Source organism: Botrytis fragariae, assembly GCF_013461495.1.
Source record: "Botrytis fragariae strain BVB16 chromosome Unknown tig00000161, whole genome shotgun sequence".
Classification (NCBI taxonomy): domain Eukaryota; kingdom Fungi; phylum Ascomycota; class Leotiomycetes; order Helotiales; family Sclerotiniaceae; genus Botrytis; species Botrytis fragariae.
Genome location: NW_023500998.1, coordinates 835,174 through 862,995, shown reverse-complemented (window position 1 = coordinate 862,995; position 27,822 = coordinate 835,174). Strand labels below are relative to the sequence as shown.

General features: G+C 44.1%; 10 protein-coding genes across 10 annotated transcripts; 5 read left to right on the top strand and 5 right to left on the bottom strand.

The window, feature by feature from the left end:
• Positions 1 to 76: 76 nt before the first annotated feature.
• Bfra_009430 (putative beta-d-glucoside glucohydrolase protein) lies at positions 77 to 3,343 on the bottom strand (the record flags this gene model as incomplete). Its single annotated transcript, XM_037339772.1, has 12 exons — positions 77 to 169; positions 243 to 1,289; positions 1,340 to 1,534; positions 1,612 to 1,939; positions 2,004 to 2,127; positions 2,192 to 2,348; positions 2,401 to 2,468; positions 2,518 to 2,569; positions 2,642 to 2,704; positions 2,769 to 2,842; positions 2,920 to 3,017; positions 3,105 to 3,343. The coding sequence occupies 12 exons, from the start codon at positions 3,341 to 3,343 to the stop codon at positions 77 to 79; spliced, it is 2,538 nt and encodes an 845-aa protein (XP_037189822.1).
• A 718-nt stretch (positions 3,344 to 4,061) lies between these two features.
• Positions 4,062 to 5,627, bottom strand: Bfra_009429 (putative prolyl 4-hydroxylase protein; the record flags this gene model as incomplete). The annotated part of the gene is made up of 3 exons (XM_037339771.1): positions 4,062 to 4,399; positions 4,446 to 5,291; positions 5,345 to 5,627. The coding sequence occupies 3 exons, from the start codon at positions 5,625 to 5,627 to the stop codon at positions 4,062 to 4,064; spliced, it is 1,467 nt and encodes a 488-aa protein (XP_037189821.1).
• A 287-nt stretch (positions 5,628 to 5,914) lies between these two features.
• Positions 5,915 to 6,550, top strand: Bfra_009428 (uncharacterized protein; the record flags this gene model as incomplete). The annotated part of the gene is made up of 3 exons (XM_037339770.1): positions 5,915 to 6,004; positions 6,085 to 6,148; positions 6,415 to 6,550. Exons 1-3 carry the CDS (start codon positions 5,935 to 5,937, stop codon positions 6,548 to 6,550), a joined length of 270 nt encoding a protein of 89 aa, XP_037189820.1. The 5' UTR covers positions 5,915 to 5,934.
• A 195-nt stretch (positions 6,551 to 6,745) lies between these two features.
• Bfra_009427 (putative pathogen-related protein) lies at positions 6,746 to 7,698 on the top strand (the record flags this gene model as incomplete). The annotated part of the gene is made up of 3 exons (XM_037339769.1): positions 6,746 to 6,899; positions 6,961 to 7,342; positions 7,404 to 7,698. 3 exons carry the CDS (start codon positions 6,746 to 6,748, stop codon positions 7,696 to 7,698), a joined length of 831 nt encoding a protein of 276 aa, XP_037189819.1.
• A 1,456-nt stretch (positions 7,699 to 9,154) lies between these two features.
• Bfra_009426 (uncharacterized protein) lies at positions 9,155 to 11,238 on the top strand (the record flags this gene model as incomplete). Its single annotated transcript, XM_037339768.1, has 2 exons — positions 9,155 to 9,713; positions 9,779 to 11,238. The coding sequence occupies 2 exons, from the start codon at positions 9,155 to 9,157 to the stop codon at positions 11,236 to 11,238; spliced, it is 2,019 nt and encodes a 672-aa protein (XP_037189818.1).
• A 294-nt stretch (positions 11,239 to 11,532) lies between these two features.
• Bfra_009425 (uncharacterized protein) lies at positions 11,533 to 11,821 on the bottom strand (the record flags this gene model as incomplete). The annotated part of the gene is made up of 2 exons (XM_037339767.1): positions 11,533 to 11,652; positions 11,720 to 11,821. 2 exons carry the CDS (start codon positions 11,819 to 11,821, stop codon positions 11,533 to 11,535), a joined length of 222 nt encoding a protein of 73 aa, XP_037189817.1.
• A 5,635-nt stretch (positions 11,822 to 17,456) lies between these two features.
• Bfra_009424 (putative dna-binding protein) lies at positions 17,457 to 18,905 on the bottom strand (the record flags this gene model as incomplete). The annotated part of the gene is made up of 5 exons (XM_037339766.1): positions 17,457 to 18,135; positions 18,203 to 18,371; positions 18,437 to 18,480; positions 18,538 to 18,712; positions 18,872 to 18,905. The coding sequence occupies 5 exons, from the start codon at positions 18,903 to 18,905 to the stop codon at positions 17,457 to 17,459; spliced, it is 1,101 nt and encodes a 366-aa protein (XP_037189816.1).
• Positions 18,906 to 20,373: 1,468 nt separating this feature from the next.
• Bfra_009423 (uncharacterized protein) lies at positions 20,374 to 20,732 on the top strand (the record flags this gene model as incomplete). Its single annotated transcript, XM_037339765.1, has 2 exons — positions 20,374 to 20,508; positions 20,550 to 20,732. 2 exons carry the CDS (start codon positions 20,374 to 20,376, stop codon positions 20,730 to 20,732), a joined length of 318 nt encoding a protein of 105 aa, XP_037189815.1.
• Positions 20,733 to 24,622: 3,890 nt separating this feature from the next.
• On the top strand, positions 24,623 to 25,418 carry Bfra_009422 (uncharacterized protein; the record flags this gene model as incomplete). The annotated part of the gene is made up of 3 exons (XM_037339764.1): positions 24,623 to 24,692; positions 24,755 to 25,312; positions 25,396 to 25,418. 3 exons carry the CDS (start codon positions 24,623 to 24,625, stop codon positions 25,416 to 25,418), a joined length of 651 nt encoding a protein of 216 aa, XP_037189814.1.
• A 766-nt stretch (positions 25,419 to 26,184) lies between these two features.
• Positions 26,185 to 26,958, bottom strand: Bfra_009421 (putative acid protease protein; the record flags this gene model as incomplete). Its single annotated transcript, XM_037339763.1, has 1 exon — positions 26,185 to 26,958. One exon carries the CDS (start codon positions 26,956 to 26,958, stop codon positions 26,185 to 26,187), a length of 774 nt encoding a protein of 257 aa, XP_037189813.1.
• Positions 26,959 to 27,822: the final 864 nt, after the last annotated feature.

The window sequence follows — 27,822 nt, the reverse complement described above, 5'->3', positions numbered from 1 at the left end:
TTGTATCTCGTCAAGTAGCTACTCCATCTCCTCATCCCCACGTCTCCCCAGCACAAAACCTCCATCATCCCCATCCTTAACCCATCTTATTCCTTCTTCTGTTTCCCCTTCCTCTCCCCTTCTCACACTTCATCTTAAAGCTACAAACTTCATCAAGGTAAACATTGACCTATCTCACTATCAGTTCCCAAATCCTTAGACTAAAGACATGAAATCCACTCACTATAATAAGCATTACTAACTTTACAACTCCCACTCGCGCAAACTGTCGGTCCAGTATACCCCGTTCCTCCACACTGTCCATAAAGAGTTTGCTGAGCCCCACTCGCAGAAGACGTAGTCGTGCTAGCAATACTACTCGAGCTAGTTTTCGTCGTAAGAGTAGGTGTCGTCGTCGAGGTCAGAGAAGTAGTCGGCAAAGAAGTCGTCGCACCTGCACTTGTCGAACTTAAAGTAGAAGTAGATCCCAACCCTGTACTGGTACCAGCGCCAGAACTCGAAAGGATTCCGGTCAAGCGGATATCCCGACTACTAGCACCTACATACACGTTAAATGTCCCGGCTGGTAGGATCCAGGACTGAGTCGTCGTATCCCAGTAACTTAAATCTTTTCTTCGGAGCGAGAAGGTGACGCTATTCGCGACCCCGGCTGCGAGATTGATTTTCTTGAACCCGCGGAGTTGTTTTGGGGGAGTGTTTGGGACGGAGCTCGGGAATCCAATATAGAGCTGTGCTACTTCCGCGCCGGGAACCGTGCCGTTATTTGTGACCGACACCGAGACTGTAGCGATAGCGTCGTAGAGATTTGCTTTTCCTCCCGGCAAAAGAGCGCTATTTCCAGGAGTCGTAGAAATAGACGAGAGAATGAGATTAGCATATGAAAACGAAGTATAACTCAACCCGAACCCAAATTCATATCGTGGCGCGATGGAGCTCTGATCAAAATGTCTGTAATCGATAAACAATCCCTCGGAATAGCTATCATCACCACTCGCAATCGCAGTGCCATAATCAGCTTGCGTCTTGGCGATTGTGTAAGGGAGTTTTCCGGACGGAGACACAGAACCGTATAGGATATCCACGAGCGCGTTTCCGGATTCTTGACCGGGGAGACCGGCCCAGACGATTGCGATGACGTTGGGAAGAGCGAGGATGCTTTCGAGGATTAGGGGGCCGACGCTGTGAATTACTACGATTGTATTTTTGTTTACGGCGGCAACTGCGGCAACGAGTGCGTTGCCTGAGTGCCAGGGATCGAGATTTATGCGGTCGCCTTTTGCTCCTTCGACCTGTTTTGAGGGTGAGTAAGAGAGGGTTTGAAAGCATTTCGGAAACATACAGTTATATATTCCTCGCCTGCATCGGAATTGATAAACACAATAGCTGTAGCGGCAGCACTTGCCACTGAAGCTCCTGTTGATGTTGAATCTGTATTTGAAAGAGTTAAAGTCGTACCATCTGTAGCGGCCTTGACTTTGAGTGCATCATATGGTGCAACTAGATATGGAAAGTCAGCTGTTCCTGAGCCCCAACCCTATATATTACAATTAGATCTATTTATTTCGAATCGAGAGTAGTAACGTGCAGAGGAGAGATATCCACATGACTCACCATAGCTAAAGTTCCCGTATCACAACCCCTATCTGTACATGCATTCGCGCCGGCTGGATTGACAATAGCATCTTGACCAATCAATGCTAAACTGACCGGTTTCTTGAGCGGCAATGCATTATTAGTATTCTTCAAAAGAACGATTCCATCACGAGCAACAGCTCGAGCAACAGTATTATGGGTTGAAGAAACATTAGGACCGCCGACTCCACCATTCCAGGAACTCCAGCCGGTCACAACTGGATAGTTTGCATCTTGACCGAGATAATACCAGGAGGCCAGAATACGTGTTGCCATGTCATCAAGACGGGATTGGGGGACTGTGCCGCTGTGGAATTGTCAGATGGAATGTATGGATATATTATGTTGAAGGTATTATCTGGTAAACTTACGCGGTAACGGCATTGAGAAGATTAGTTCCCCATATGAAATTATTGTCGCCAAAATTGTCTCCTGGCATCGCCATATCCATTCCTGCATTTGCACTGCCCGTTGTAGTTTTCTGCGCTGCCCAATCTGCACACTCGTCAGAATTTTTTGACACGATAATATCTTAGACATAATTCGGTTTGATACATACCACTAACAACATAACCTTGAAAATCCAACTCGTTTTTCAATAATCCCGTCAGTAAAGCTTGATTTTCACAAGCGTACGAGCTGTTAAACCTGTTGTATGAACACATTACTGATGCGACGTTTGCCTTGACTGCTTCAGCGAAGGGCCAAAGATATAACTATATCATTGTAAGTATCACGCTTAATTTGTGACGGTAAATGGACACGCACCTCGTGATTAACTCTGTCGATAATATTCGAACTCATTGTTTCTCGATTCAATTCCTGTTCATTCCCAACTAGAGCACATAGTTAGATAGCAAATGCCATGAATATGCAACAACTTACGGTAATGCTTTGCGCATGCTTGGACACCTGCTGCTTGCATGCCCTCTACCGTCTACGAATAAACGTTAATGGATACCATTCTAATCTCGACATATTTGTGAAGGGTGACGGGATAAAGTCTTACATTCGCCATGGCAACACCAGAAAGATAAGGGTCATTACTAAACCCTTCCCAATTTCTCCCTCCCTGTTCCAATATCAGTATTTTCCCAGACAATCAACTAAGGAATAGGCGATAGCGAGCTACGAACCACTGGAATTTTTCCCAAAGGTCCAGCCACGGGACCCAACTGATTATGAACACCGAGTGCTTTGGCTTCGGCTCCTATCATGTAGAATGAGCTTTCATTCATCGGCATTTTCGTCTGAATCACATTATTCATAAGATGGATGCCATCATACCTAAAGCATTACCCCTCGCATACATCAACTCTGTATCCCACGTGCTACCTGTAGTAATTCCAGCAGGAAACGCGGTTACTTTTTGAGCATATCGAACTCTATCTCACATCAATATCAACAACATTAACCACCATCGTTCTTCAGTGGTCATTTCATTCCTTCACAATGCACAGAAAATTACATACCCCAAAGGACCATCTTGTAAACAGAAAGCCGGCCATCCAATTAAAGGAATAGCAGCGGTATTGCCAACGCATGGCCCCTTCTCCCATCCAACGCCTGTAACTAGCGTAACTTTGTTCGCATTCGTGAGTTTGGCCAAAGCCGTTTTAGCTTTGGTATATGCGGCATTCCAATCCCCATCACCTGCTGCGGCATGAATGGGGGTAGATAATGCTAGAAGGATAAAAGAGTAGAAATACATCTTATGTGTATGAAAAGACAGCATACATGAAGAAACAAAATTGGAGACACAGGGAAAGTAGAAATGAGGAATGACATATCACTACTATATACTCACGTTTGCACTCAAGCTTTGACGTGTGAGATCAGGGTTATGAAGTCACTGCGGAATAACGGCTGGTCATGCAATTTGGAAAAGTAATTTGAATCGGCAATGAACCCTTGGTGAACACCCTGATATACGGCGAGAACGTCCGAGTCTCACCGTGTACCAGATGACTCGAGTCATCCATGGCGATGACGAACTGACAGCACCAAGAGCCCACTGTACTTCTAACAGTGGACATGATAGTGGGTGTAAAATCCGATGTGCCTTTCACCAAGCATTTATCAACGCACTCCGAAAAAACAAGCACTTCAAACACAGGAGTTGAACGTATGTAATTGGTTTGTATTGGCTGGTAAGCCCCATGGGGTACAGAATTTGACTTTAGCATAAATTCCCCACAAACCACCACTTTACTCCCGGTCCGAATCCCCGTTCGGTACTTACTAACAGAAACACAACAACCACATTTTGACGCATTAAAACGTTTGGGTTTATTTGGCACTCTTGTTTCTCTTGTATTACACTCAGCTTATTGGGAAGGATGGTCTTGGCACGTGGACAAGGTTTTCTTTGGAATTAATATATTCCGAGCTTTTTGGTGTCATACTTGTTGATCTGCAAATAGATCTTCTCATCTGCTATCGACATCGTATAAGACGTCGGTTCGAATGACGTACTTTGCTGAAGCATTCGAGCTTCGTTTAACACCGGTGCCTTCGTGAAGTAAACTTCCCTCAGTCTCACCATGTGGAAACATTGCCACACTACCTTGAATCGGCTTTATTGAATACGCATTCATGCTACCTTCTTTGGCGCTTGGAAGGAAATAAGTCGTCTCTCCAGCGTCAAACTCATCGTTCAGATATATCAAGAATGTGAATAAAGAAGACTGCTTTGCTTCAGGTGGAGAGGAGTCATAGATGTATTTATCATTCGTGGGGTCAATCCCGGAAGGGGGCCAAGCACCATCTGTATCATTAGCAAGATGGAACTGATGAGAAAGGGGGCTACTTACCAATATGGGCACGATATTCCGCACCAGGAACGTAGCGGTATACACGAAATCTTCTGTTCAAACCTCTTACCTGTTTTCCATTGACTTGCGTTGGAACAAATTCTTTAACTCTGTTCCATACTCCATCGCAGAAAGCATTATCCGCAACCCAATAAAAGTTGTGAGCCAGAATACTATTCTCCTCACCTTCCTCGCGTATTGGGGCATCCGGTGTAAATCCCACTGTCTCGCCAGCAGCAATGATTCGAATACATTCTTCTGGACTCAAAACATCCTTAAGTAGATGTAGATTTGGCACAATTGGATGTGTATGGTGAGTTGTCTTTGGAGGAGTATCAGAAAAGGCAATGGCATTGTCCTGTGATGCCCAGAGGATCGCCGGATGGAGGTTTGCTGGCTTGCGGTCCAATCCTGGTGTTGTTTCTATGACCCGGAATCGAGACTTGATATCTTTTGGCAAGTGATTGAATATGTTACCGTCTAGAACCGAATTGTAGGTCTGCTTGCGCGGTATTGACTCATCCCTCAAGTTCCATGCTTTCCTTGGTACAATGGGACCATTTGTGTCTACACCATCCTCGATCGAATAGTCCACTGGGCCGGTGACTCGAAGTATCGCATCTAGCACAACCAATAATTGCTCTTCTCTCGCCGTTCGCTTGGCTGCGGTTTCGTCAAGTTGCTCTGCTAAACCACTAACAACGTCTAAATCTCGAACCCATCGGCAGAGCGCACCTAACTTGGGCTTTTGCCCTCGGATTCGCATCTCCGCAAGTAAAATTCTAGCTTCGGTATAGCCTTCATCTGCAAGAGCACCGCTGATACGAGCCGTCGGGTTTGTGTCGACTATACCAAAATTAGTGCTCGCAATTAGTGATGCGGATGGATAGATAGCATACTAGACGCATTGAAGCCCGTTGTGCAAGCATTTCGAAAGTCGAAAACCGCAGTCCGCAATTCCTTGCATGCCTTCGATTTTATCAGAGCAGGATTCTGCGCTAATATTTTGAGGGTGTCAACGGATATTTCGATATCTTCCTCGGCGATTAGAAGGTCGTGAAGAGTCTTGGGTTCAGTCAAAAGCTCCGGAGGTGGAGTGATAATACTTGTAGTCTTCACTTTCTTAATGTTTTGCTCAATGGGCAGATTTTGCTGCTTCCTCTTGCCCTTTGATTTAGCCATTGTAGACAGAATATTTCGGTCGATTAGAGAAATTGATTAATTGGATGGATTGTATCACTTCAAGAATAGTAAATATATTGCCGAGCGGTGAAAAGTGTCGCCACTACTTCCCCACGCCCCCACAAAACTTTCGACCATGATCTGATAGGAAGTCCCATTTTGACGTTCCATATATACTTGGGTAATTGATGGAACTTGGGAATTTCATCATAGATCGTTCCAAAAGTCACTATGACATCTCGAACATGAATAAGTCTCAAGTTCTCAGCACATTTACTTTTTCACAGAAAGACACGCACCCATTTCAATGACCAGAAATCTTCTACAGAAGCATATTAAAATCAAGGTCTATGCAATTGAGAAGATCGGAATAAGCTGTGTGTTCGTTTACTATCTCTGCTCTTGGACATTTGTTTCTACCAATGACCTGAAATATCGGTGTACTCGACGAATATAGTTATTCGTGCTTCAATGCTGTGCTACATTACCATTGGCAAGCATTCTGTAACCAGGTTGACCTAGTATGCTTGGCCCACGGCTGGAAGCGATTACCTAGATCTTGCAGGTGTACGCGTCGCAGCGTGAATCTTTTCTTCTCATTATCGGTGAATGATTTTTGTGCCAGCCATTATCTACATCCTATATTTCGGGTGAGGGGACCTTTATCTCCAAGCAACAAGGATCCCGTCGATTCTCGGGCCAAGGCCTCACGAAGTCAGCATATAAGACGTTTATCCAAGCCAATGATATTGTGAATACTCTCGCAAGAGTAAGCTGAATTTGGTAGTGCAGCCACTGCAGCGACGAGTTTGACGGATCAACGAATCATTGAGCCTACTGACACACGAAGTAGTATGCCAGCGGCATGCAAGGAGCAAGAATTGACGATGAGCCTATCGGTTGAGATCTTGCATGCCGTTTGAAATTTTTTGGAGATGCTGCCTGTTCATTCGCGGGCTATTCTTCAATGTGTTTGTAGCTGTAAGACTGTTCGAGAGTATATATCCCACCATCTGCAGTTGAAATCTAAAGAGTGGACTTGATCTACATTAGCTAATATAAGTTTGTCGACTAATTCTCTTCTTTTTCCTTACTGACATCTGGCTCCAGCAGAGAAAATGGTTTCGGCACACGTAGAAACACCACCTACGGACACAACTGATTTACCAGATTACCTTCTGGACCCTAATGCAGTAATGAAGGATGTTGATGCCAAATGGCGATACAATCAGCCGCCGGACTATACAAATACAAGAAGAGTCTGGGCACAGAGTGTGTGGATTCTATAGCAGATCATCCTCTACAAAGAAGAATATCCATTAACTTCCCGCAGCCAAAACACAAAGTCACACGGCTGCGTCTCTACCCTCTCTTGTCGAAAACCTCGTCAAGAACTGGGAAGTAGAAGCCTCTTTCAAAACTGACATTTCTGACTGGCGCACCATCGATCATCCCAATTTCACATTCTCTATCAATGGCTCTGCACCCGTTACAGGTGAATACATGTTAGAAGTAGGCACTTATAATGCTATCCTCACATCAAACGAATACTATTCTCCGGAAAAATCAGATTTTTCGAGCAGTCACAAGACATTTAAAAGGATGATGCCAACCTTCGCGTGGGAGGTGTTAGAGGTATATAGTGGGCCACCAACCGTTAGTTTCAAATGGAGACATTGGGGTGTTATGAAGAATGATTATGTTGGAGTAAATGAGTACGTTCACATTTCCTCCCACCTTCGCATCTTCCCCTTGCCCTGCGTTAACCTCAATTAGCAAAGGCGAAAAGGTAACCATTCCCTCGCATGGCGGAACGATCGACATTCAAGGCGTCGCAATAGCGAAAGTCGACTCAGCAGTACGTCTTCAAGCTGTAGAGATATTCTACGATCCCCTCGAGATGTTCCGACAGATAGCGAACAAAAGCGATGTCAAGAAATCTGAGTTGCCTAAAGGGAGCAAAGCCGATCTAACAACGTTGTTACATGGGGAAGGATATGCGGCTGAACAGGCAGAGGCTGCGATGGTCTCTACAGGTTGCCCATTTATGCCTGGGGAGAACAGGGAATAAGGTCGAGATTTGGGGCTACGATACATGTTCCTCTCAATTGGAAGTATTTAGAGACTTGGTACCACGGCTGGGATATGACTGCGTTTATACTTGAGGTCCGTGGTTGAGAAAATTTGAATCTAAATTTGCTCACTCTATCATTTATCTACTTGGTAGTAGAACATCTACTGTCTTGCACGTCTTTCATGTCACATTTGCTTCGCATTTTATACTAATCTGTCAATAATTCTCTCTCAATGAGGCGATGAAGCAGCTTCCGACCAAATTTGGTCGGATACTTGACAGCCGCAGTTTTGGGTATTCATAGCTTGACCAGGTAACATCGGTTATTTAAAAGTCACTTGGTGAATATCCGCAGCTTCAGAATCAAAGGCTGGATCGTTGATTGGCTTGCTGCATGTGAGAACAGATGACGGCCTTTGTCTAATAACTTGAAGTTAAGAATGCAAAATTCAGCTAGAACTATATGGCTCTCGGCGATTTCCCATACAGTATGTCCTAGTAGCTGGAGAATCTTCCTACCTAATCATCAATTGGGATACTGTTCTAAAACAATATTTTAGAGGGTCCGCTAGAACCTGAATAGTCCGAGCATAAAAGAATGTGGACAACTTGGGTTTGAAGAAGTCTTGGCAGGGCTGGAAATATCTATTTGAAAGTCAGAGGACGCTTGAATGATTTATCTGAAATCGGCTCCATGTGGTTATCCAATCAGCTGGACTGTTGACACATCTCGATATACGAAAAGGCTCTGTGCTTTGTGCTAAGACTCCAGTATAGTACCGACGGCACATCTCCTGGCGGACAGGACAACAACCAAATATCTTGTACAACTTGTGGTCTCATTATATCCATCTGATTCAATTACCTTCTATTGGAAAAATCTCTTAATGCTAAGTCTAGCTCAAGAAAACATCAAATCTCATCTCTCTGCTATCCTCTTTGATATTATTGAATCCCAGATTCGCAGCATGGTGAAAAGACCGTGCAACTGTTTCGCCTTCTGGAAATTTGTGACATTTGTTTCATTCACCAAGCATTTTAAACTGTCGAGCTGGCCTGTTTCAATTTATCTCTTCTATAGGTTGTTTTGTAATTTTGTAACCCTTTTTCCATATGCAAAACCTGAATCATCGAATGGAAGGATACTATTTTTGGCGGTAACGCCAATGGAATGGCTAATGCTATTCACATTACAACCAAATCCTTGGTAATTTTCCCTTCTTGACAAAGACTCCCGCAAGCTGCTCCTCATCTAGATTAACATCTCAAAAATGGAAACCAGGGGGGCGGTTATATTTTCGTGGCTTTTACTGGTCGAACTCAAAACCTAGGGAATGAACACATTAATATTAGACACAGGGACCCGAGACTCAACACTCTCAAGGGCTGGTTCTCTTCGTAATTTATATTGCTATCATTTGTGAATCCATACACACATGAGTTCAAACTCTCAATGTTAATTCGACAGATTATAGCATTGGCGACAGCCTTGCTGGTACAGGCACCGGTAGCTTTATCATATAATGGTGTTGGACATGATCTTGTGCAAGATGGAATCCAGGTCCTGAATCAAGAACAGGTACAGAAATCGCAAGAACAAGCGCAGCAAGCACAGGGTCAGCAATGCCAGAATCAGAATCAACAAATGCAAGGCCAGCAATCGCAGTGTCAATCCTCAACTCAGAATTACCAAAGCCAACCAACAGGGGGTCAAGGACGAAGAGGACTGCAGCCTCAAGCTCAACAATCTCAAGCTTCGCAAAATCAAAGACTCCAGCCTCAGTCAACTAATACGGGGGGGTCTGGACAATGTTTTTCATCAAACGGATCTTTTGATCCAAACGGAATACCTTGCTTTAGTAACGATAGCGCAAGTCGATGTTGTGGATCTGACGAGTTTTGCTCTACTAATAAATTGTGCGTTTCAAAGAACGATTCAAATAAATTCTCCCGTGGATCTTGTACAGATCCCACTTTCAGAGCAGCTTCTTGCCCGAATATTTGTCAGAGTAGTAGGTTTCCAACACTTAGCATGTGACGACAGTAAAAGAGGTCTGGTTGCTAACATGTAATACAGTCTTCGATACTGGGACAGTATTACCATGTGGTGATCCGTCGCTAGGACAATTTTGTTGCGACGAAGGTCGAGGTTTTGAATGCTGTTCCACGCCAAGGAAAGTCTTCACACTAGGCAAAGGAACAACTTTTACGGAGAACTCTCCCAATTCAGCCGCCACCACCAACTCAAATACAGACTTCCAGCCACAAAGATCATCTCAATCCGCAACTACAAGCACTGAGACTGAGACTGCGACCCAAACTCAAACTCAGATATCTTCCGCAACCCAGACAGTCGTCAGGACTTCCGTTTCCGTTTCCGTTTCTGTACAAGTTGTCACATCCAATCAATCTCCCACTTTCGCCATATCATTTTCGCCAGCAGCTTCAGTAACATCTTCGACGTCAATCGTTCTTGTTACACAAACAACACCACAAAACCAACCATCTAATTCTCTCCAAGCATCGCGAAGCGGAAGTGTGTATCAAAATCAAAATAGTCAACCTTTATCATCCTCTACCATCTGGGATGCCAATACTCAAACTTCTGCTTCTTCAAGTTCCAATGGAGACCAAGGTCAGAATGGAGGAACAAGTTCAACTTCAAGTGCGAATTCTCAAGCCTCAAATAAGACCCAAACCCAAAATCAAACCGATAACCAGGATATTCAATCCGTCGTGTCAAACTTTCTAAAATCCCCCAATAATATGACCGCAATTATTGCTGGATCCAGTGCCTTGGCTGCCATTGTGATGTTGGGAATAGCGATAGTCTGTTTCAGAAAACGAAGACGGAGTAAGAAGTCAGGTATTCAGTTGCAAGATGGGAAAAGACGAGGATCTGCATCTGAGAGGGGCGCTAGCGAGAAAAAGGGAAAAAGAGATGAAGATGGAAATGGAGATACAAGTATAGGGGTATTTGTAACAGTGTCTGAAAAACTTAAAGGGTTTAAGGAGAAAGCACATAATGCGCATCTGAAAGAAGACGATAGGGTCTCGAGGGAATTTGATGGAGCGCTTGGAGGCGGAATGTACCTGGAAGGTGGTACGATGGGAAGAGGACGACCACGTGGAGACTTGGGAAGGATTTCTGCTGATAGTGAATACGCGAATATTAAAGATATGAGTACGAACCCAAATATCCCCCCATCCATCCCTTCGAGCTTCAGCAACCCCAGAACGCCTCCTCAGCCGCCTTCACTACCGCCGTTCCTTCCATCCCAATCTCGAGATTCGGAATACAGAAACTCCCGAGGATCTTTCACTTCAGCAACTACGGGATCTCATTATAGTCGCGCGACAAATGGAGACCCATTACGAATACCGTTGCAAATAGATATGCCCGTGCCATATCGTCCAGTTGGAAGTGGGAATAGTGGAGCGTATGGGCTACTATCGCGAGAGGAAGAACAAGGTTCTGGACTCGGGCAGGAGCGAGTGAATGAACAGAGGCAGGAAGAACCTAGAGGTTTCTTTTAGGCTTTCATCAGAAGGGAGAGTTGAGAGATGTATCCCGCTATCTGTTGTATGGAGCCTAGGACTGAGAGTATATAATCATAATTTCAAAAATAAACTCAAAATCTAAAGTCGAAATCTGGACTTCGAATTGCCGTATCCTTGTGATCTATATCATTTATTATTCCCAGCTTTAGAATCGAGACGAACCAAAATTTCTAGGTCAATATGGTCAGGTGTGTAACCCGTATTTGCTGACACTTCTTCTTGAACAAACCCTCATCGTGATGATACAGAGCCTTGGGCGTAGGTAAACATTTACTGTGTCGATAAACGCATTGTCGTAGATGGCGTACATAGAAAAGAGAGCCCGACGTGTTGAAAACGAAGGATTTGTAAAGCGAGGACCACGGGCGGCATGACTCTTCCCTCATACTTCTACGAAATACATCCATGTTCGAGCATTAAAAATAGTTGCCCAGATAGGAAGATTGTAGTATCATACGATTTTTGGTATAAATTGACCACTGGACGTTGGGGAGTGGATGCCTGGCGAAGAGTTGAGCTTGGTAAGCGATGTTGGTTTGTTGGTTTGAAGACCAGTCATTCTGGTGTTTCAATTGATTTCTAGAGACAACCTGTTAGAGTCATGTTAGCTAATCAGCTCGGAACCAATGACTAACTAGTCGACGGCTAGATCAAATTTGATTATTGTGACAAACCTTGAGATGAGCGCTGAGCTCGATGTGAATTGGGTATATAAAGATCTCCATTACTGTTGTATACTCACAATTTTCATAATGGCCCACCTTGAGCTTGGACTGTGCGAAGACTCCAAGGGGTGTAACTCAAGGCTTGAGTAGTGTAAGTAAAAAGGTTTCCGCGGAGGCTATGGTTGCGATATTTCTTTCGACGATGGAGGTCTATTCATTTGTGAGCTTTGAAGTCAACGATTGAGGTGAGTCAGGAAGGTGACGGAATACATTGTAGCTTTACTAATATCTAGGTGGAACTATGTCCTTCTTAGTCTGGGTGTTGAAATGATTTGAAATTGCCAATTCGAACATGGAATATTTGTATATAAGGGAGGCATTGGACGAGTTTTCTGCATAACAATGTGATTGAGATGCATTAAAAAACACGTCTTCATATATCTTAAATAATTAGAGACTGATACACGATTGTTGAAGCCTCGATCAATGTAGAGAATATTCTGGTGTGGCTGTATCACAAATGAATAGATATCTCTCTAAGACATAAAATGGCATATAAAGCAACGCTATTTGTAGGAAATACTGAACCGTAATTACCCAAGAAATTCAGTCATAGATAACCTAGCAAAGGATTATGCGGAGGTTTGAGAGCCACAAAGATCCGAAGTCAGATAATCCTCAGATATCTTCACCCCTTCTGCTCCCTAAAGTGCGTCGGCTCATTTCAGAGCACCGCTCAAAGCACGAATTTGTAGTGCGGTAGCTCAAGTAGCGAAGTAATCAATGCCACAGAGTGCATCACTTCGCTTTCTTCAATCCTATGTGCGAGCGATGATGAAGTTTAACTGCAATTTAAAATAAATAGGACGTGACAAACTTGAAGAATACTATTCCATTAGAACCAAATTCAAAATTCGTCCGAAAGGATTGAGGAGGAGTTCGCCAATCATTCCATATTCTGTCGCTCACTATCTCTTGACCTATCAATTTAGGCAGCGAAAGTAATGGCTGCAATGTACCAATTCACATATGTAAACGCCGTGAAAGCACTTGGTCTGGAGTTTTATGGCCAGATTGGCTCAACACCGTAGTACCTTCCTTGTTACTTGTGAGACTCGGAAGCATGGAACCGAAACCTTCCATTTAAAGCCGACCTATAAGAAGTTGGGATTGATGAGTAATTGGGGACAGACTCATACAAGATTGTGTTGAGCCCGAAAATTTCGGCTAACATCGAGTCGGAAAGCATGGTACTAACCATGGGAGGTTTAGACAATCAGGGATACGGCACACTTCTCCGGTTGGTTGTGACCCGTTAAATAAGGATGCCCAATCGGCTAGCCAGGCCGAGTATGAAACGCGCACCAGTAAGGTAGGAATCAAGGCCCCGAACCCCCTATTTTCCATATTTATTGGAATAAAAAATATAGAGATATATAAACGTATGACCTCTTTTTTTCCATCATAAAAACAATGTCATCCGAGAAGAAATGCAATAAAGAAAAGGCCCGCTTAAGAATCGAGTAATTGCTTTTTTCAAAACGCTTGTATCCTTGAAACTTAGGTTGAGAACCAGCTTTAGCTTGGGCGCGCCCTCCTTAGTTTTTTCGAGTTTCCTGGCTTGCACCGCGCGAAAATAGATGAAGGATGGCAAGTGTTTTCCCAAAAGTTAGCACAATCGCCGAGGGCTCGGTTGAGATCAATTCAATGCACACTATATCAGTGTGGGCTCATGAGAATCCCATGATTGACTCGGCCTCATATTGTGTGTGGGAAAGAAAAACAATAACCCTATTCCGACTGGTAGCAACTCGACGCAACCGGGCACCTATAGAAAACGAAAGGTAGATGTAACTAGAACTAACCTGGTTAGAGTCTGGAAAGCGTCGTACTAAGGTAGGGCTGCAGTATTCTTACGGAATAAGCACATGGTCAAGGTCAAGGATTGGTTGATGAGATCTATGCTGCAAGATCTCGGGAGTCGAGTACACGTACTAATAAGTAGGTCAATGCGGAGGTCGTACGTGTGAAGCGAGTCAGCGAAAGTTCCCAGAGAGGCTGAGCACGTGAAAATGGACTGTCGAGAGCAAATTCGTTGCAAAGAATCGTTGCTGCAGAACGAAGTTTCCACTCGGAGTTGCGGAGTTCCGGAGTTGCAAGAGACATCTCAGCGATGTTGTGTCTCATCCGAGGTCTCCATATTTCAGAACCAAACACATCGACAACAGACAGGACTATCACCTGACCCTAATCCGGAGCTCCGATTCGCTATTATGTTCCTCAAAATCTCTGTCATATATCACAAACAGCAATCAAATTTTGCTGCTGCTTAATCTGCGTCATCAAACAATTGATGCTACCCAAATGTATATATACATCCTGAAGGAACAGCACAAATGATTCCATCAGCAATCGGTATCTTGCATCTCGACACTCACTTCTCATAACTTTTTCAACACGTGACCGACCACTGAACGCGAAAGATTGAGATCATCTCAGTGAATCGGAACCGGCACCAACACCAGCACCAGCACACCAATATCGGTATCCCGATATCTGCAATTTTTCGCACCCGCTTGAGTGGACAGCTGTCTGGCTGACTACATACTTGTTTGTGTATTTACGCAAAAGGCACGTCCGCAAATCCGCAACACTCGACGAATCAACACCTCCTCAATCAACCAAAATGGAAATATCCGATCGGAGACTGAAATCTCTTCAATAGTGGTGCGGGATACCCAACTTCATCATTTCTCTCGCGCGCCAGCTAATCTTCCGCATGTAGAGGAGTCTAAAAGTCCGAACATTGAACTGTCTCGCATATTTATGCTTTCTTACCTGGTCATTCCTTATCAAGTTGAAAAGTCAAATATCGTCTTGACCGGTACCTCCAATAACCTAATCGAGCTCATGTCTCATCTCCGAAGTGGAGCCTTCCTTTTGACTTTCAACATTTGACCCTGGTGAACAGATGCATTGGTCATGATCCGCTCGAGATTGAAGCGAGTCCGAACTTTCCACTCCGCAGGGAATTGAAGATATATCCGGATATCGCAGAAACGTGTTAATCCGGACACCCGACGGCAATTTGTACATCAAAAAGCTGGTCAACTACCACCACGTGGTGCCGATAATTTATAAAGTTGTCGATTAATTGGCGGAAGACAGAACTCATGAGAAAGTGCATCACGCCCCACATAGATAAGAATTCTTCGTTATCCTAATTGTCACGTGGATATCGTTTGGCTATCTTGTGCAGAATTGCTCGGTTCTGCTTCAGAACACCCTTTCCTTTTTGTAGAAAGGGAGCTTAAATTGCACTCTGCTGCAACTTCACATGTCTGCATCACATATTGTACAGCAAGCCCCTTAATCGCAGAGACTAGCCTTAGGAAGGTAGAACATTAAAGGTATTGACGCCCCCTTGGAAACTGTGTCCTGTCGTCGACGTCGCATCTTTCTTTTTTCAGGATTCTTGTTAGCACTTCGGGATGGCGGCTTGCCGATGCTCGGTGTCCACAGCTTATGAATATGGTGTTAGATATTCATCCCCGAGGGCTAGGGTTTCAATGACCGAAAGTTGCCTGCCATGTTAACACATAGAGTTGTACTCCTACATAAAAACCTTGACACTTGTCTCTGGACCATGCAAGCTAGGGATGGGAATAAACCCAGAGATACCCCGAAGGATCTGTCCTTGCATTTACCTCTCAAAATTTGCGCTGATGACATTCTACCTCTCCGAATGCTACTCTCGATCTATAGCCCAAACTGCTATCAGCCCAAGTGTCTTGGCATTCTATTGACTCTATCATTCGTTCAGATCTTGCGCTACAGTTACTATTCGTTGACCAGAAGACAGAATGATTTTTGTTTACCACGGCCTATATTCAAAAGTACGAAGTAGAGGTATTTCCAGATAAACGACTTATCTAGTTGACAGGACAGGTGTTGACCGCCATGTTTCAAGAATCCGAATCTATTATTTATTGCATTGTTCGTCTGGGCGATAATCCATTCACACAAGGGTCTACAATTCCATCAGAACTGAGGCTTGGAAAACAATTGTCGAAATTTGTTTTCGTGGGTGGTTACCAGTATCACCCGCCCATACGGATGAGGTCGGACGAATATGAGAGACTTCCCCAAACGATCCAATCAAATTAATAATTTCATCAAGTCCCCATCACATGGTAGCATGCCTTGGCAAGTATTTAAGGCTCTCACGTCAGCGGACTCGGTACCATTCCCTTGTACATTCAGCCTCGGGGATACAACTTATTTAGTTAGGGTATACTCCAAGCATTGCTTACTTCAACAATATGACATGTATCGGATATGAACATCTGCTTACAGCCAGTTTGTAACCATTCAACCAAAGTTGATTGGACAAAATTTACGCCATACCATTGATTTTTATTCCTTATTTCTGCCGTCTGCACGTGGCAGGTACCTTACCCTCGTATCCCTCAACAGCAGCAATGCTGCGGCTGTGAATTGTGAAAGGTCTGTGCGATGACATGCAGTCAGAAGTGACATCCTTAGTCTAGGGGGTCTCGCATTTCGTACGCTTTATCTTTGTTCAACCATTCAAGATCATCTAAAACTCGAAGACCAAGAAAAGTTGCCTAGTGGTCAAGCTCTTCCATGCAAGCCATTTTCTGATACAAGATACTATCAGCTATAAAATAAAGTTTAAAGCGTTGCAATCGAATCTTCCGATGTGCCAGACGCTAACAGACTGGGGTTGGGGAAGCCAAGACCATATAGCCGAATCGAAGGGTCATCGCCCCACACACATATTTAGAATGCTTGGGAGGCAAGGGAGGGTATTAAACGTGCTCTACAGGCTACAGCTATGGACCTTCAACCTATTGCAGTGAAATCCCTACAATAGTACCACCTACAGCACACATAGCGCTAACATCAGTCAATTTTACAGACATTGAAAAAAAAATCTCTGTCTACGACTACTGCATGAATGACGCGTAGGTATAGGTATGGCTGAATCAGCGCTCTGTTGTACAGTTACAATAGCTTCCTCTGAGTCGTTAGCCCGGCATGGAAAGTCCCCTTGTATATCCAGGCCCTTGTAGAAATGTAACATCTACTGAAATTTATGCAAGATTCCATTAAGCAATGGGCTTATAGGTCTGTACTATATGTTATGGGTGATGTTCGGCTCTTATTCCCTTTCAGGGTACCATTGGCAAGGTTTATCTCATGATGATCATTGCAATCAATGTTATAACAACAGATCTGCGGGAAAGTTTCTAAATGCCTCAAATTTCTGTATCCTTGCCAATGTGCCATCCTATCCCCAATGGAAGACTAAGGACATTCGTCTGTTCATGACAGATTCTTGCTGATATCAATATACCCAACCTACCAAATGCGCCTGTAGGGCCTGCAAAAATCCCAAAACCCATGCAATTTCCAAAAGTAAAAGTTTACAAAAGAATATGTACAGTGTGCATTTTCGAAAGTCCTCGACAAATTGAAAGTCGTGGTAGAAGTATTCCCGGGGTATTAAGCAACGTTACTAAAGACCTCCATCTTTACATTACTCCTGGACTCCACAAGCATGTTCACAATGGAGAACAAGGTATCCGGCTTCACATCCTCGAGTATCAACTTGTAATTATGTCCAGCCGGGACATCGGATACCGAGCTCATGGTCGGTGGCGTAGAAGCTATCGATTGTCGGTGGTCTGGTGCCGAGAATGCCTCGGCCAATGCTAAATCAAAGTTCATATCTTCACAGTAAAGCTGATCAATGTCTGCTTCCGTTTCACTGGTAAGACCGCCAACTGTTGGTATTCCCATGTTGTATCCCGAAGGTACCGAATTTTGGGCCAATGAAACTCCGGGTGACGAAGGTTCCGTAGATGAATAGGACATGTCATTGAATTGTAAAGGTGGTAGCCCATCAAAATTGAAAAGTGAGTGTGCATCGTTGTTGTAGTTGTTTTGGGACAGTTGCTGGGCAGTGAGCTGAAGTGGAAGTCCCGGGAGTGGCAATTGCCCCATCAAAGAGTTCTCGGTTTCGTATTCCATCACATTGTCAGGTGATGAATCTGTGTGCAAAACTTGGTCGAGTCTTTCAGACTTGGGAAAGTCGAAACCGTTGCGTTCTCGTACTGGAGTACACTGAGTTGTAGATGCTTTCCGTCGTTTCAATCGGCCCTTTCGTTCCATAATAACGTATCTAAATCCATCAAAAGAATCAGTAATCGTTGTGTTGAAATCTCGAAAATTTGAAGGGCTCCTCTAACCTGTTCTTTATATCTGTTGGTGAGCGGTTTGGGAACTCTTTCTCACTTATGCTCTTCCAACTCCTTCCGTGTACGTGGACAGCCTCTAAGAGTCGGGCTTCCTCATCACTATCCCAATCCTCATGACTGATATTTGGATCGAGAAAATGATACCATCTCTTAGCGCATTCTTTTCACATGTTAGATTAGCATATGAATGATTCCAAATCCAAAGGAGCTTGGAAAAATACTCACGGTCTGCATGCCTTGTCTGTACTATTTCGGCAACCATAGTCCAACTATGAGAAAATTTTAGCTTCAATGAAGCATCGCTTTTGTGCTTCGGGTGTACATACTAAGTGCCATGTTGCTCTACTCCTCTCCTCAGTCGGCCGTCTTCTTCATGATCCCATAGTCCTTTGTTGACCTCCTTTCCCACTTTGCTCCATCTCTTCCGGCAATCCTTATTTGTCCTACCCCGGACTTTTGACGCGATCAAATTCCAATCGTTCACAATTCCCCTTTCCTTGACTATTTGTTAAGACAATTAGAATCAGTTGAGCGTTTATTTGGATTGCCAAGAGCATTTTAAATGCAAGGAGAATGACTTTAAAGAAAACCGGTGGCAATTACATTGCAGTGTAGCTTCTTTGCGCAAGATCTGGTCCTCGTTGTCCGTCCAGTACTTACGAACCCGTGATGGAGATGGTGCTATAATATCCATTGATACCAACAGGAGAATAACAAGATCCGCAATTAAATTTGGTGTGTGGCACGAATGCAAGTTACATATAAGTTTTGAGTGCGGTTAAAGATATAACTATCAGATGAAGGAAGGGTTCTATCAATTATCGGGCCCGGGATCAAAAGCGTCTTACAATGAGATGTGCGCGCCGCTATCATGCATGGTAAGCCGTCCCGGGGGGGCTGGACGAACCTGCAGTGACACACTCGCTTTTTGAGGATTTGATCATCGGAATTTGACTTTATCGTATCTAAAATGGCATTGTAACTTCGTGGCTTTAACGGTTGTCTTGCGTGCAGCGGGCTGTGCCGAGAGCTTGTGTCATTGATGCCACCGAAATCCGTGTTATTGAGATATTTTGAGCGGAAATCGACTTGGTATAGTTATGATTGGGAGAATTACGAAGAAAGTTTGTTGAGTAACTTGCTATTTCTTGGCGGTACCAATATATCAGAAACTTGCAAAGCTACTAATACAGTAAGCTCCACGTGCTATAGAGGCAATATATGGAGGCCGATTCTTGGTACCGGTATAAAGAACACTTCGGTTTACAGATCCCAATTATTGGGTACTGTGTATACGATTACGTGAAGCTTAGTCGCAAACTACTTTACTATCCTGACAACTGTGCAATGACCATCCTTGGAACTACCAGGGAATGAAATCGTTACAGGACAAGTCCCACTTGAGATTCTGTTACGCGCACAATCACCAAGTTCCCCAACTATTTGTGGTTAGGATATGGGGTTATTCGTAGCCTTGTTTCCATGCCAAATTGAAAGGATCATGAAGGATTTGTGCGGCGAAACGTGCATGCACAGGTCGATATGTACAAGTTCTGCACGGTTCACACATTATATAGGGAGATGATTCGTTGTGGGCAATCGCTAGGTACGAATCATGGCCACGTCGATAATCAGATAAGTACCAATGTGTTCAACGGTATCTTATCCTTGCTCGCTTAATCTGTTTAATCGTTCCCCCCATATTTTACGTGGGGTTTTTGCAGCTAGCCACTCGCGTTCATTTACTAACTGCCTGATAGAAGACCCTTGCCCGGACCCGAGTACAGCTTTGTTCCTATTGAAGGAAAGTTTTCACAACTTAAAATCACAACTATGTACCTTCTAAGTATATCAGCATGTTGACATGGAGTTGAATCCCTGTTATACCCGGTACTTTTTGGGGGTAATCAGTTTAGCGGGGCATCTCATGAAGCATACCCGTCAAATTAGCCGCTATTAGCCTTTCGATCAGAACGTTCCAATCCATGGGGGTACGATCCTCCCGAGGTAGTAATTTTCCCTGAGCGTCAAATATTCACCTTCAAATATCCTCCACGTCCTTCGCCTATTTCGTTTTGCAATTGCGTGGCATAAACCCTACATCCAATGGTTCCTCTCGCGTGGCCACCTTGGCTGTCACATCAGTCTTGGTGACCCCTAAAATGGATGGAATTCCCGGAGGCCAAGCTTTAAGATTTAAGACTTCTGGATTCGGAACACCCATGAAGATGGTCCAAATAATACATCAAGCTTGTATCAAAACTCTATTGGCAATGAGCATGCAACTCTGCCGTCGCGTAGCTTTTCGTTCCGAGTGCAATCGAACTTAATGGCTCAGGTGACCTTCTCAGCCCGCAAAATATTCTTGATGGAAATGGAGGGAAAAGGGATCTCAACCGGAATCGGGCCGCCACTTGATCCTCGCTATGCCGAGATTTTGACCTCCATGATCACGACACGGTCCCTTCGCAAGATCTGTCTCCGAGATTACAATCCGCTTGTTGACGTGATAGAACTATAAGCAATCTATCGTATTGTTAGCGTGATAATAGGTGGATCGCGGGCGTTGCGGACATTGCGGATTTCCGCAAGCCGCCGGCCTCGCGCTTTTCTGATCCGTATCACACCCGTTCTCGCTCAAGCTTCAAAGATAACTGATTTGATGCGCAATCCTATCCAGCCTCTTTCGCATCCAGATTCCTTCCACTTTGTAGAAGGGAATATTACTGAGATCATTCGGTCACAATTCTATTGATAAGAAATTGGGTGGACCAAAGTGTTTGATGCTTGATGTTGACCCTGTTATTCGTGGGCTTCTCTTCTAGGGATCCGTGGTACCCATCTATTGCCATAGACTTATCTCTGAGATCACGACCCTGATTTTCTCTTCATGTGGATTTGCTGCAATGCTTGAGATTTGTCTACTAGGATGTCCCCAGATTTTCGATTACTCAAGATACAACATGTTGGTTTCTTTGTTTCTTTCCTGGATTGTCAGGATCATCCTTGCTGTTATTTACCATAAGCTTTTGACTAAGGATCTTCTTGATAACCATCGGACACCGGATTCTTTTCCCATCTCAACGCCCGCAAGCCACAATACCACAAGATATAGGGCAGCACATGCGATATTGAGCAGGGAAAACAGTTTCAGGGTTTCCGGCAACCGATAGGTCAAATCACAATTGAGAGTCATGCAATTCAAGCGCTACATGCTATATGACTCTTTTTACAGCCTGACAATCTCATGGGTCAAATTTGCGCTGTATCACGTTGTATGTGTGCATCGAGACGGCAACCACGTGTTTGTTAGGGAAAGTGGTAACAACTCTATCTACGATATTTCTCTTGGCATTGAGCTTGTATATATGCTAGTATTAACACATTACCATTACATTACCAAAAGAGCCTCTTTGTGTCTAAATACATGATTACGCCATCATCACTCTCACCGCATTCAATCAACTTTATTCTTACTTCCTCCACATCCGAGGCTGCCTGCATCACAAGAAACTCCGTCCTTTCTTATCCAACATGAGTGAATCATTCCGCCGATAATTGCGTAGAGCAATCAATTTCTCATTCCGAGATTCATTTGAATTACGCTCGCTCCAGATATCATCAGTTATCTCCAGGATGCAAAGCGACAGTCTAGACATCACTAGCTACCCTGTTTAGACGTCTGCAGTCATCTCGGCCAATGTATCCTCATGTAAGTTGTTCCATCGTCTTCCCGAATCTAAGAAATAAAGATCTTTATAGGCGGTTGACTCTTTACCTCAACGTTCTGTGCAGTGTAGATCATTAATTCTGATGTCGATTTGGTGGTATGAATTACTCCCCGTGACTTTCTCTTATAAGATACACCCCGCGAACCGCAATTAGTAAGCTGATTCTCCTGTAGATATTCTCCCGTCAGCCGTATTGCTCCTTCTATACTGCAGCTAGTTCTAGGATTCTGGGACCCGAGTAAAGTTCTTGCTCGGGTCCCCTTCAGCCTGCCTCATTGCTTACATTGGTTGGCACGACAATGAAGTTGCCGCCGACGGAAAGGAAGGACGTAATGGGCTTATAAAGACCCATAAAGACCCTGTAAGCACTATGTTTGCTGAAGAAACCTACGGTTGAAGATAAGTCCCTGCATTTAGCTTGCGTTTCTGATATTTCTGTGGGTATTCCCGGGCTGAACCTGCTTCGTTGAGAATATGCAAATATTCGGATTTTTGCATGCATGAAGTTGAGCTGCATGAGATAAGGCCTAGGGCTATTGACGTGAATAATCCCACCTCCCAGAAATAGTCTTAAATTTGAAGGATGCCGAGACAAATTGGCTTTCATGGTTTTTACCGGTCCGACATGAGGTTATTCGGCTTTTCAACGGTGAACGATCTCGGGTAAGCCAACTGTTGGCTCTTCTTCTTATCGGAAATTTCGGAGGGAGGCCACCGAAGCTCATGTTGGGCAGGCAGCAATCTGGTAGATTAGCAATCTGGTCGCTGCCTAACAAGATAACAAGGTTACATGCACGTGTTTTCTTTCTTGAGAATCTTGTTACTGTCGATCATTCGAAATTGGAGAGGAGGAAAGTTTAGGTTCCTTAACACAGCCGAGCGTTAAAGAATCACCATCTAACCCTGCTGTCTAGTTGTATCAATTCAGCTGCCATCTTTGCAAAACGATGCTGCCACATGATTCATATAAACGAAATGCACAACATCAGTGCCACCCGCCATGATTATATGCTACAGTGCGACTCTAGTCGCTTGAGATTGAGATCAACATCAAAGGTCTTCCAGCATCGAGAGTGTTCCAGAAGTGAAGATCGGCTCAAGCTTGTCTCATCCAAATAACTTAACACATCTTACCAAATAGTATCACAATTTTTGCCACGCAACATATCCACGAAGCAAGCGAGAATTATTCGCAATTCTCCCAGGGGACTTTCCGGAAAATCTTCTACATATACTAAAAATTCCAATTGGTAGCGTGAATGGACCTACAATCCAAGATTCCCACGATTGAAGATTGGAGATTAGAATGCAGATCATGAATACTATGATCTTCGCTAACACCTACTTTTTCTCTGCGGTTTGTGCTCCAGTGAGCATGCTTTAAGTGTGTGCAAAAGAGTTTTGATTGTCAGACGAAAGATGAGCCTTGAAGCCTATCAAATTTTGGCTGGAGTCTTGAAATGAAGCTTGTGGCTGGCTAAAACCAAGGTTTAAGGTAAGGTTTTGATCTTCGATTTGAAGTTTGAGAAAGGGGTGTTTCCATCTTGTGTGTTTCATACAGTGCTGAAATTCACGGTACTGCTACCACAGCGTTAGTCACAAAGCTGCGAGTCTGGCCCGTGTCGGAGAATTCTTCCTGTCATAAAAGTAATTTGATAAAGCTGAAGTCTTCGATCGTGCGAATGTTTTTAGGAAGTTTCACATCTGACCTCATAATCCCTAGACTCTAACGAATCTTCTTTGGAGTCGGGATTTAGGTTTTAATCTACGGGGTTTGAGATTATGTAGTGATCTCAGAAACTTGACTCCAATTTATCAATTGGGGGCTGGAATTGAATGGCTTAATCAGCTGGACGAGTCCTCCATTAGCCACATCAGTTTGACTGCCATCTTCTCGTGAATATTCTTCTCTAGCCTGGTTCTCACGGCCATGTACTCAATATTGCAACACCCGTATTCCACGAATCTTCTCAGTCCATTTCCTCATTATGTCTCAACTGACATTCTCTTCTCACCGTTGTACAAGGTTCTCTCCACCCCACCCAAAAAGATGCAGATTACCGAGAGATGTCGTGCAAGCCTAACCAGTCTCCACTCTGTACACCTCCACCAAACTTCCACTCCGCACCGAATTCTCCAACAATCAATTCTAGGTCTATCAAATCTTCCAGCTGAAAGCCCTTTCAATAACTCTATCCTCCACAGTTTTTTCTCAAATCAAGAATGCCAAGACCAATGACCATTATATTTCCAGCTTTTCCCATGTCTCTCATGTCTCCCCAAATGCTTCGCACTAGCTACCAACTTGATGTACCAGAAATACAAAGTTCCACAAAGGTATAATAAAAGCTTCAATATTTCGGCAACACCGACGAAAAATCTTCGTTCTTGCGGTACTCGACAGGTGCAATTGAGTTATTGCTCGTTGATCACCGAGCAAGAAGGTACCAAAATTGAAAATATGAGGGCCGATTATGTTAATTCCTCATACCGAGGTACTGAATTTGAACATTGCACTGAGTATTTAGAAAGACTTTGAGTTTGAAAATATTTTTATTTAAAGGTTCGTTGGTACCTGGATGGAAAATAAAGAAATACATCATCGTCATTTTACTACACGTCAGCAAGGTCTTATCTGAGTCATCTACATTGCAATTTCAATACATTCAATCAAGCTAAAATGCGTCCCATCTCACTCATCACAGCTGTTACTCTTCCCCTCGCTTTTGCGGCGCCCGTCCCTGATCAAGGTAGCTTACCACCTCGCCTCAGCTCTAACAATAGATGTAATAAATTGCTCATATCACTATAGATACCACTCCCCAGATTGTTCCCATCCCTCCTCCTGCCGTAATCCAGGCTCTCATTGATGCTGGCCTTGGCCAATTCGCAACTCCCGCCGACATAGCATACATCAATGGCGCTATAGCTGCCGCGGAAGCTGCTGCCGCTGCCACGCAGAAAGCTGGTGGCTCTAGCAAGAGACAGGATTTAGGGTTAGGATCATTGACCGGTGCACTAGAGCCCATTCTTGGTATACTCGGTGGTTTAGGGCTAGGGGGCTTGAAAGAACGAGATGGGATTGTGAAGAGACAGGATTTAGCCGGAGAATTAAGTCCTCTTCTTAGTATACTCGGAGGCTTAGGGCTAGGAGGGTTGAAAGAACGAGATGAGATTGTGAAGAGACAGAGTCTTCCTGTTCTTGGAAATGTCGTTGGGGGTGTTCCGGGTACTGCAACTGGGACGGGGATTACGAATAATTTACCAATTGTAGGACCCGTTGTGGGAGGAATTTTGCAGAATCCGACTTCTGTCGTTACTTCTGTATTAGGAGGTGGACTCAAAGAGAAAGCCAAGAGACAACAAGAAGGTATATCTTGATTTATATTCGGGAGCGTGAATTCCCATTTGAACCCCCCTCTTTACTGATGCAAGAGCTAATTGGCGATTCAGTTGCTGCTGCTATGAAAGAATAGAATGATATTGGAATATGAGCTATTAGGGGATCTAGAAGGAAAGGAGGAAATTGTTAGGCGTTGGAATGATGCACATGGAAGGGATTGATGGCTATGGGTGGAAGATTCTTTGAATTGTGTTTGAGCTGCAACGCGACCCTGACTGCTAGATTTGATTTTGCTGTTCTAGCTATTTACAGTCTTTAAGCCAAAATATTCAATGCAAGCTCTCGTTTTCAGGCTCTCTCAGATATCTCATATTTCTTCTAGAAGTCTATAAGTATGGATAAGAACAACAGTACCCGTTATATGCATTAAAATGAAGCTTTATCTTGCTACTAACCCATCAGTTTGAGATTTGCACAGCTCAAATCTTCAGATCGCATCATTTTCCATTGTAACATGAAATCTGACCGAGGTAAGCACGTCAAATTACGGTTTCACGGTTTCGCAATGATGCAAAAAGGACTGAAAATCGAGAGAGTATGTGCTTCATTTTTTTGACCACCAGACAAAACTATGGACATAAAGATACCACACTACAAAACACCAAACCAATACCATGCCCCTCCCACGAAAGAGAGCCGTCGCTCAAAGCTGGGGAGTGCAGCCCCCTTATTCATAATCTCATCAAATCATCCAAATACCACCATTTTCTTTTAGCGAAAGACAATAAGGTAAGTCCATCCCTCCAGACCAATCAAATTCTAGGGGTCCAACCAATATTTCATCGCAAATCATATGAGCAAGGGAATGCAGGCTCAAGATTAGATCAAACAATCGTTATTTAAACGTAAGTGCAAGTGACACCAGTGCTTCCAACAAGAGCACAGTTTGTGAGGACCTTGGTTTGCTCAAGATCGATGATGGTAGCACCGGTAACACCGACGGTAGTTCCGGACTTGACGGCAGAAGCAGCAGTGAAGGTAACGCTACCGAAATCGGCAAAGGTGACGAGGGAGTTGCCCTCCTCGAAGTCCTCAACGATCCACTCGGCATTGTACTCGCAGAGACTTCCGTCAACACCACCGGTGAAGGTGTGAGAAACAGTAGTACCCTTGGTAACGTTGTCGACAATGGCGGTACCAGCAGTCTTAGAGGTGGCGGTAACAGTGACCTTGATGGTGTCACCAGCGGAGATGGAGATACCGCTGAAGTCGTATGCGTAATCTGGGTACCACTCATACCAAGCATCATAAGTGATGGAAGAGCCAGACTTGGTCCAGTCAATACCAGTTTGGAGAATGGCAGTACCACAGGTGTCACCATCAATACCAACCCATGCGGATCCGGATCCAGCAGTGGATGGGGATGGGGCAACAAAGGTACCGGTCACGGAAGTGTAACCAGTACCGACGAGGACGGCACCAGCCCAGTTGGAGGAGTAGGAAACATCGGTCTTGTTGGTAACTTCGGAAGATGGTCCTTGAACGTACTTGACTGGGTTACCGTGGGTGCCAGCAGCGCGCTTAACGGCACGTGCTTGTCTCAAAGCGGTACCTGGGGCAGCAACGGCAGATCCGGCCAAGAAGGCGGTAGCGGCGACGGTGGAGAACTTCATTTTGATTGATTGATTGAATTGATTTTCGAACGAACGAACAATTGATTGATTGATTGGATTGGATTGGCTGTGAGGACTGTGTAACGATTGGAGCTGGACTGGAGAGAAAAAGACATTATCCAGCGGATGAAGACATGATATATATACGACTGAGAATTACTGACTCTGCACACCAAGCTCAACTCCAATTCAACCCAGGCCTCAATCTACCTTCCCAAATGATCAGAATGTGTTGTTATCACGAAAACATGGGGACGTCGATATCTCAATTGGGACTTCTTCACCGGCACTTTGCATGGAAGGTCAGATAGCTGCCAATGAGGCCATTCCACTACGAATGCCGACGCCTAAGTTTGACCAGGGCAATATCCATATAGACCCATATAGATCAACTTGATCACCTTCCTCATTAACCCTCAAGCCTGTTAAACATCATTCATCTTAACTGAAGATCATCGTCGATTCTCTTCAATCATTTCCATAAAAAGGAGGTCCTCTAATTTCTTATCTAAGAAACCTTGTTTTGGCGCCTATGTATACTGTGTGTTCAACGGGCACAGGAACAGAACGGCGACATGAGCGGCTGTCTTCAAATGATCCACCAATCAAAGTAATCATGTGGTGTGGAGATGGAAAGAACCTTATCTTAGATCAATGTTGTAACGAACATACCCCTCTATAATCTCCGCTTGAGCCACATATTGATCATGGTTTCCATATATCTTGCATCTTATAGTAAGGGAAGCAGCGCAACTTTTTGCGAAATATGGAAGGTAAATTATGCAAGACAATTTCTGATAGGCAAGTTGACCCCAAGGTTGCATTCCTGTGAGGATATGGATGGGGATGGATGGGGATGGATGT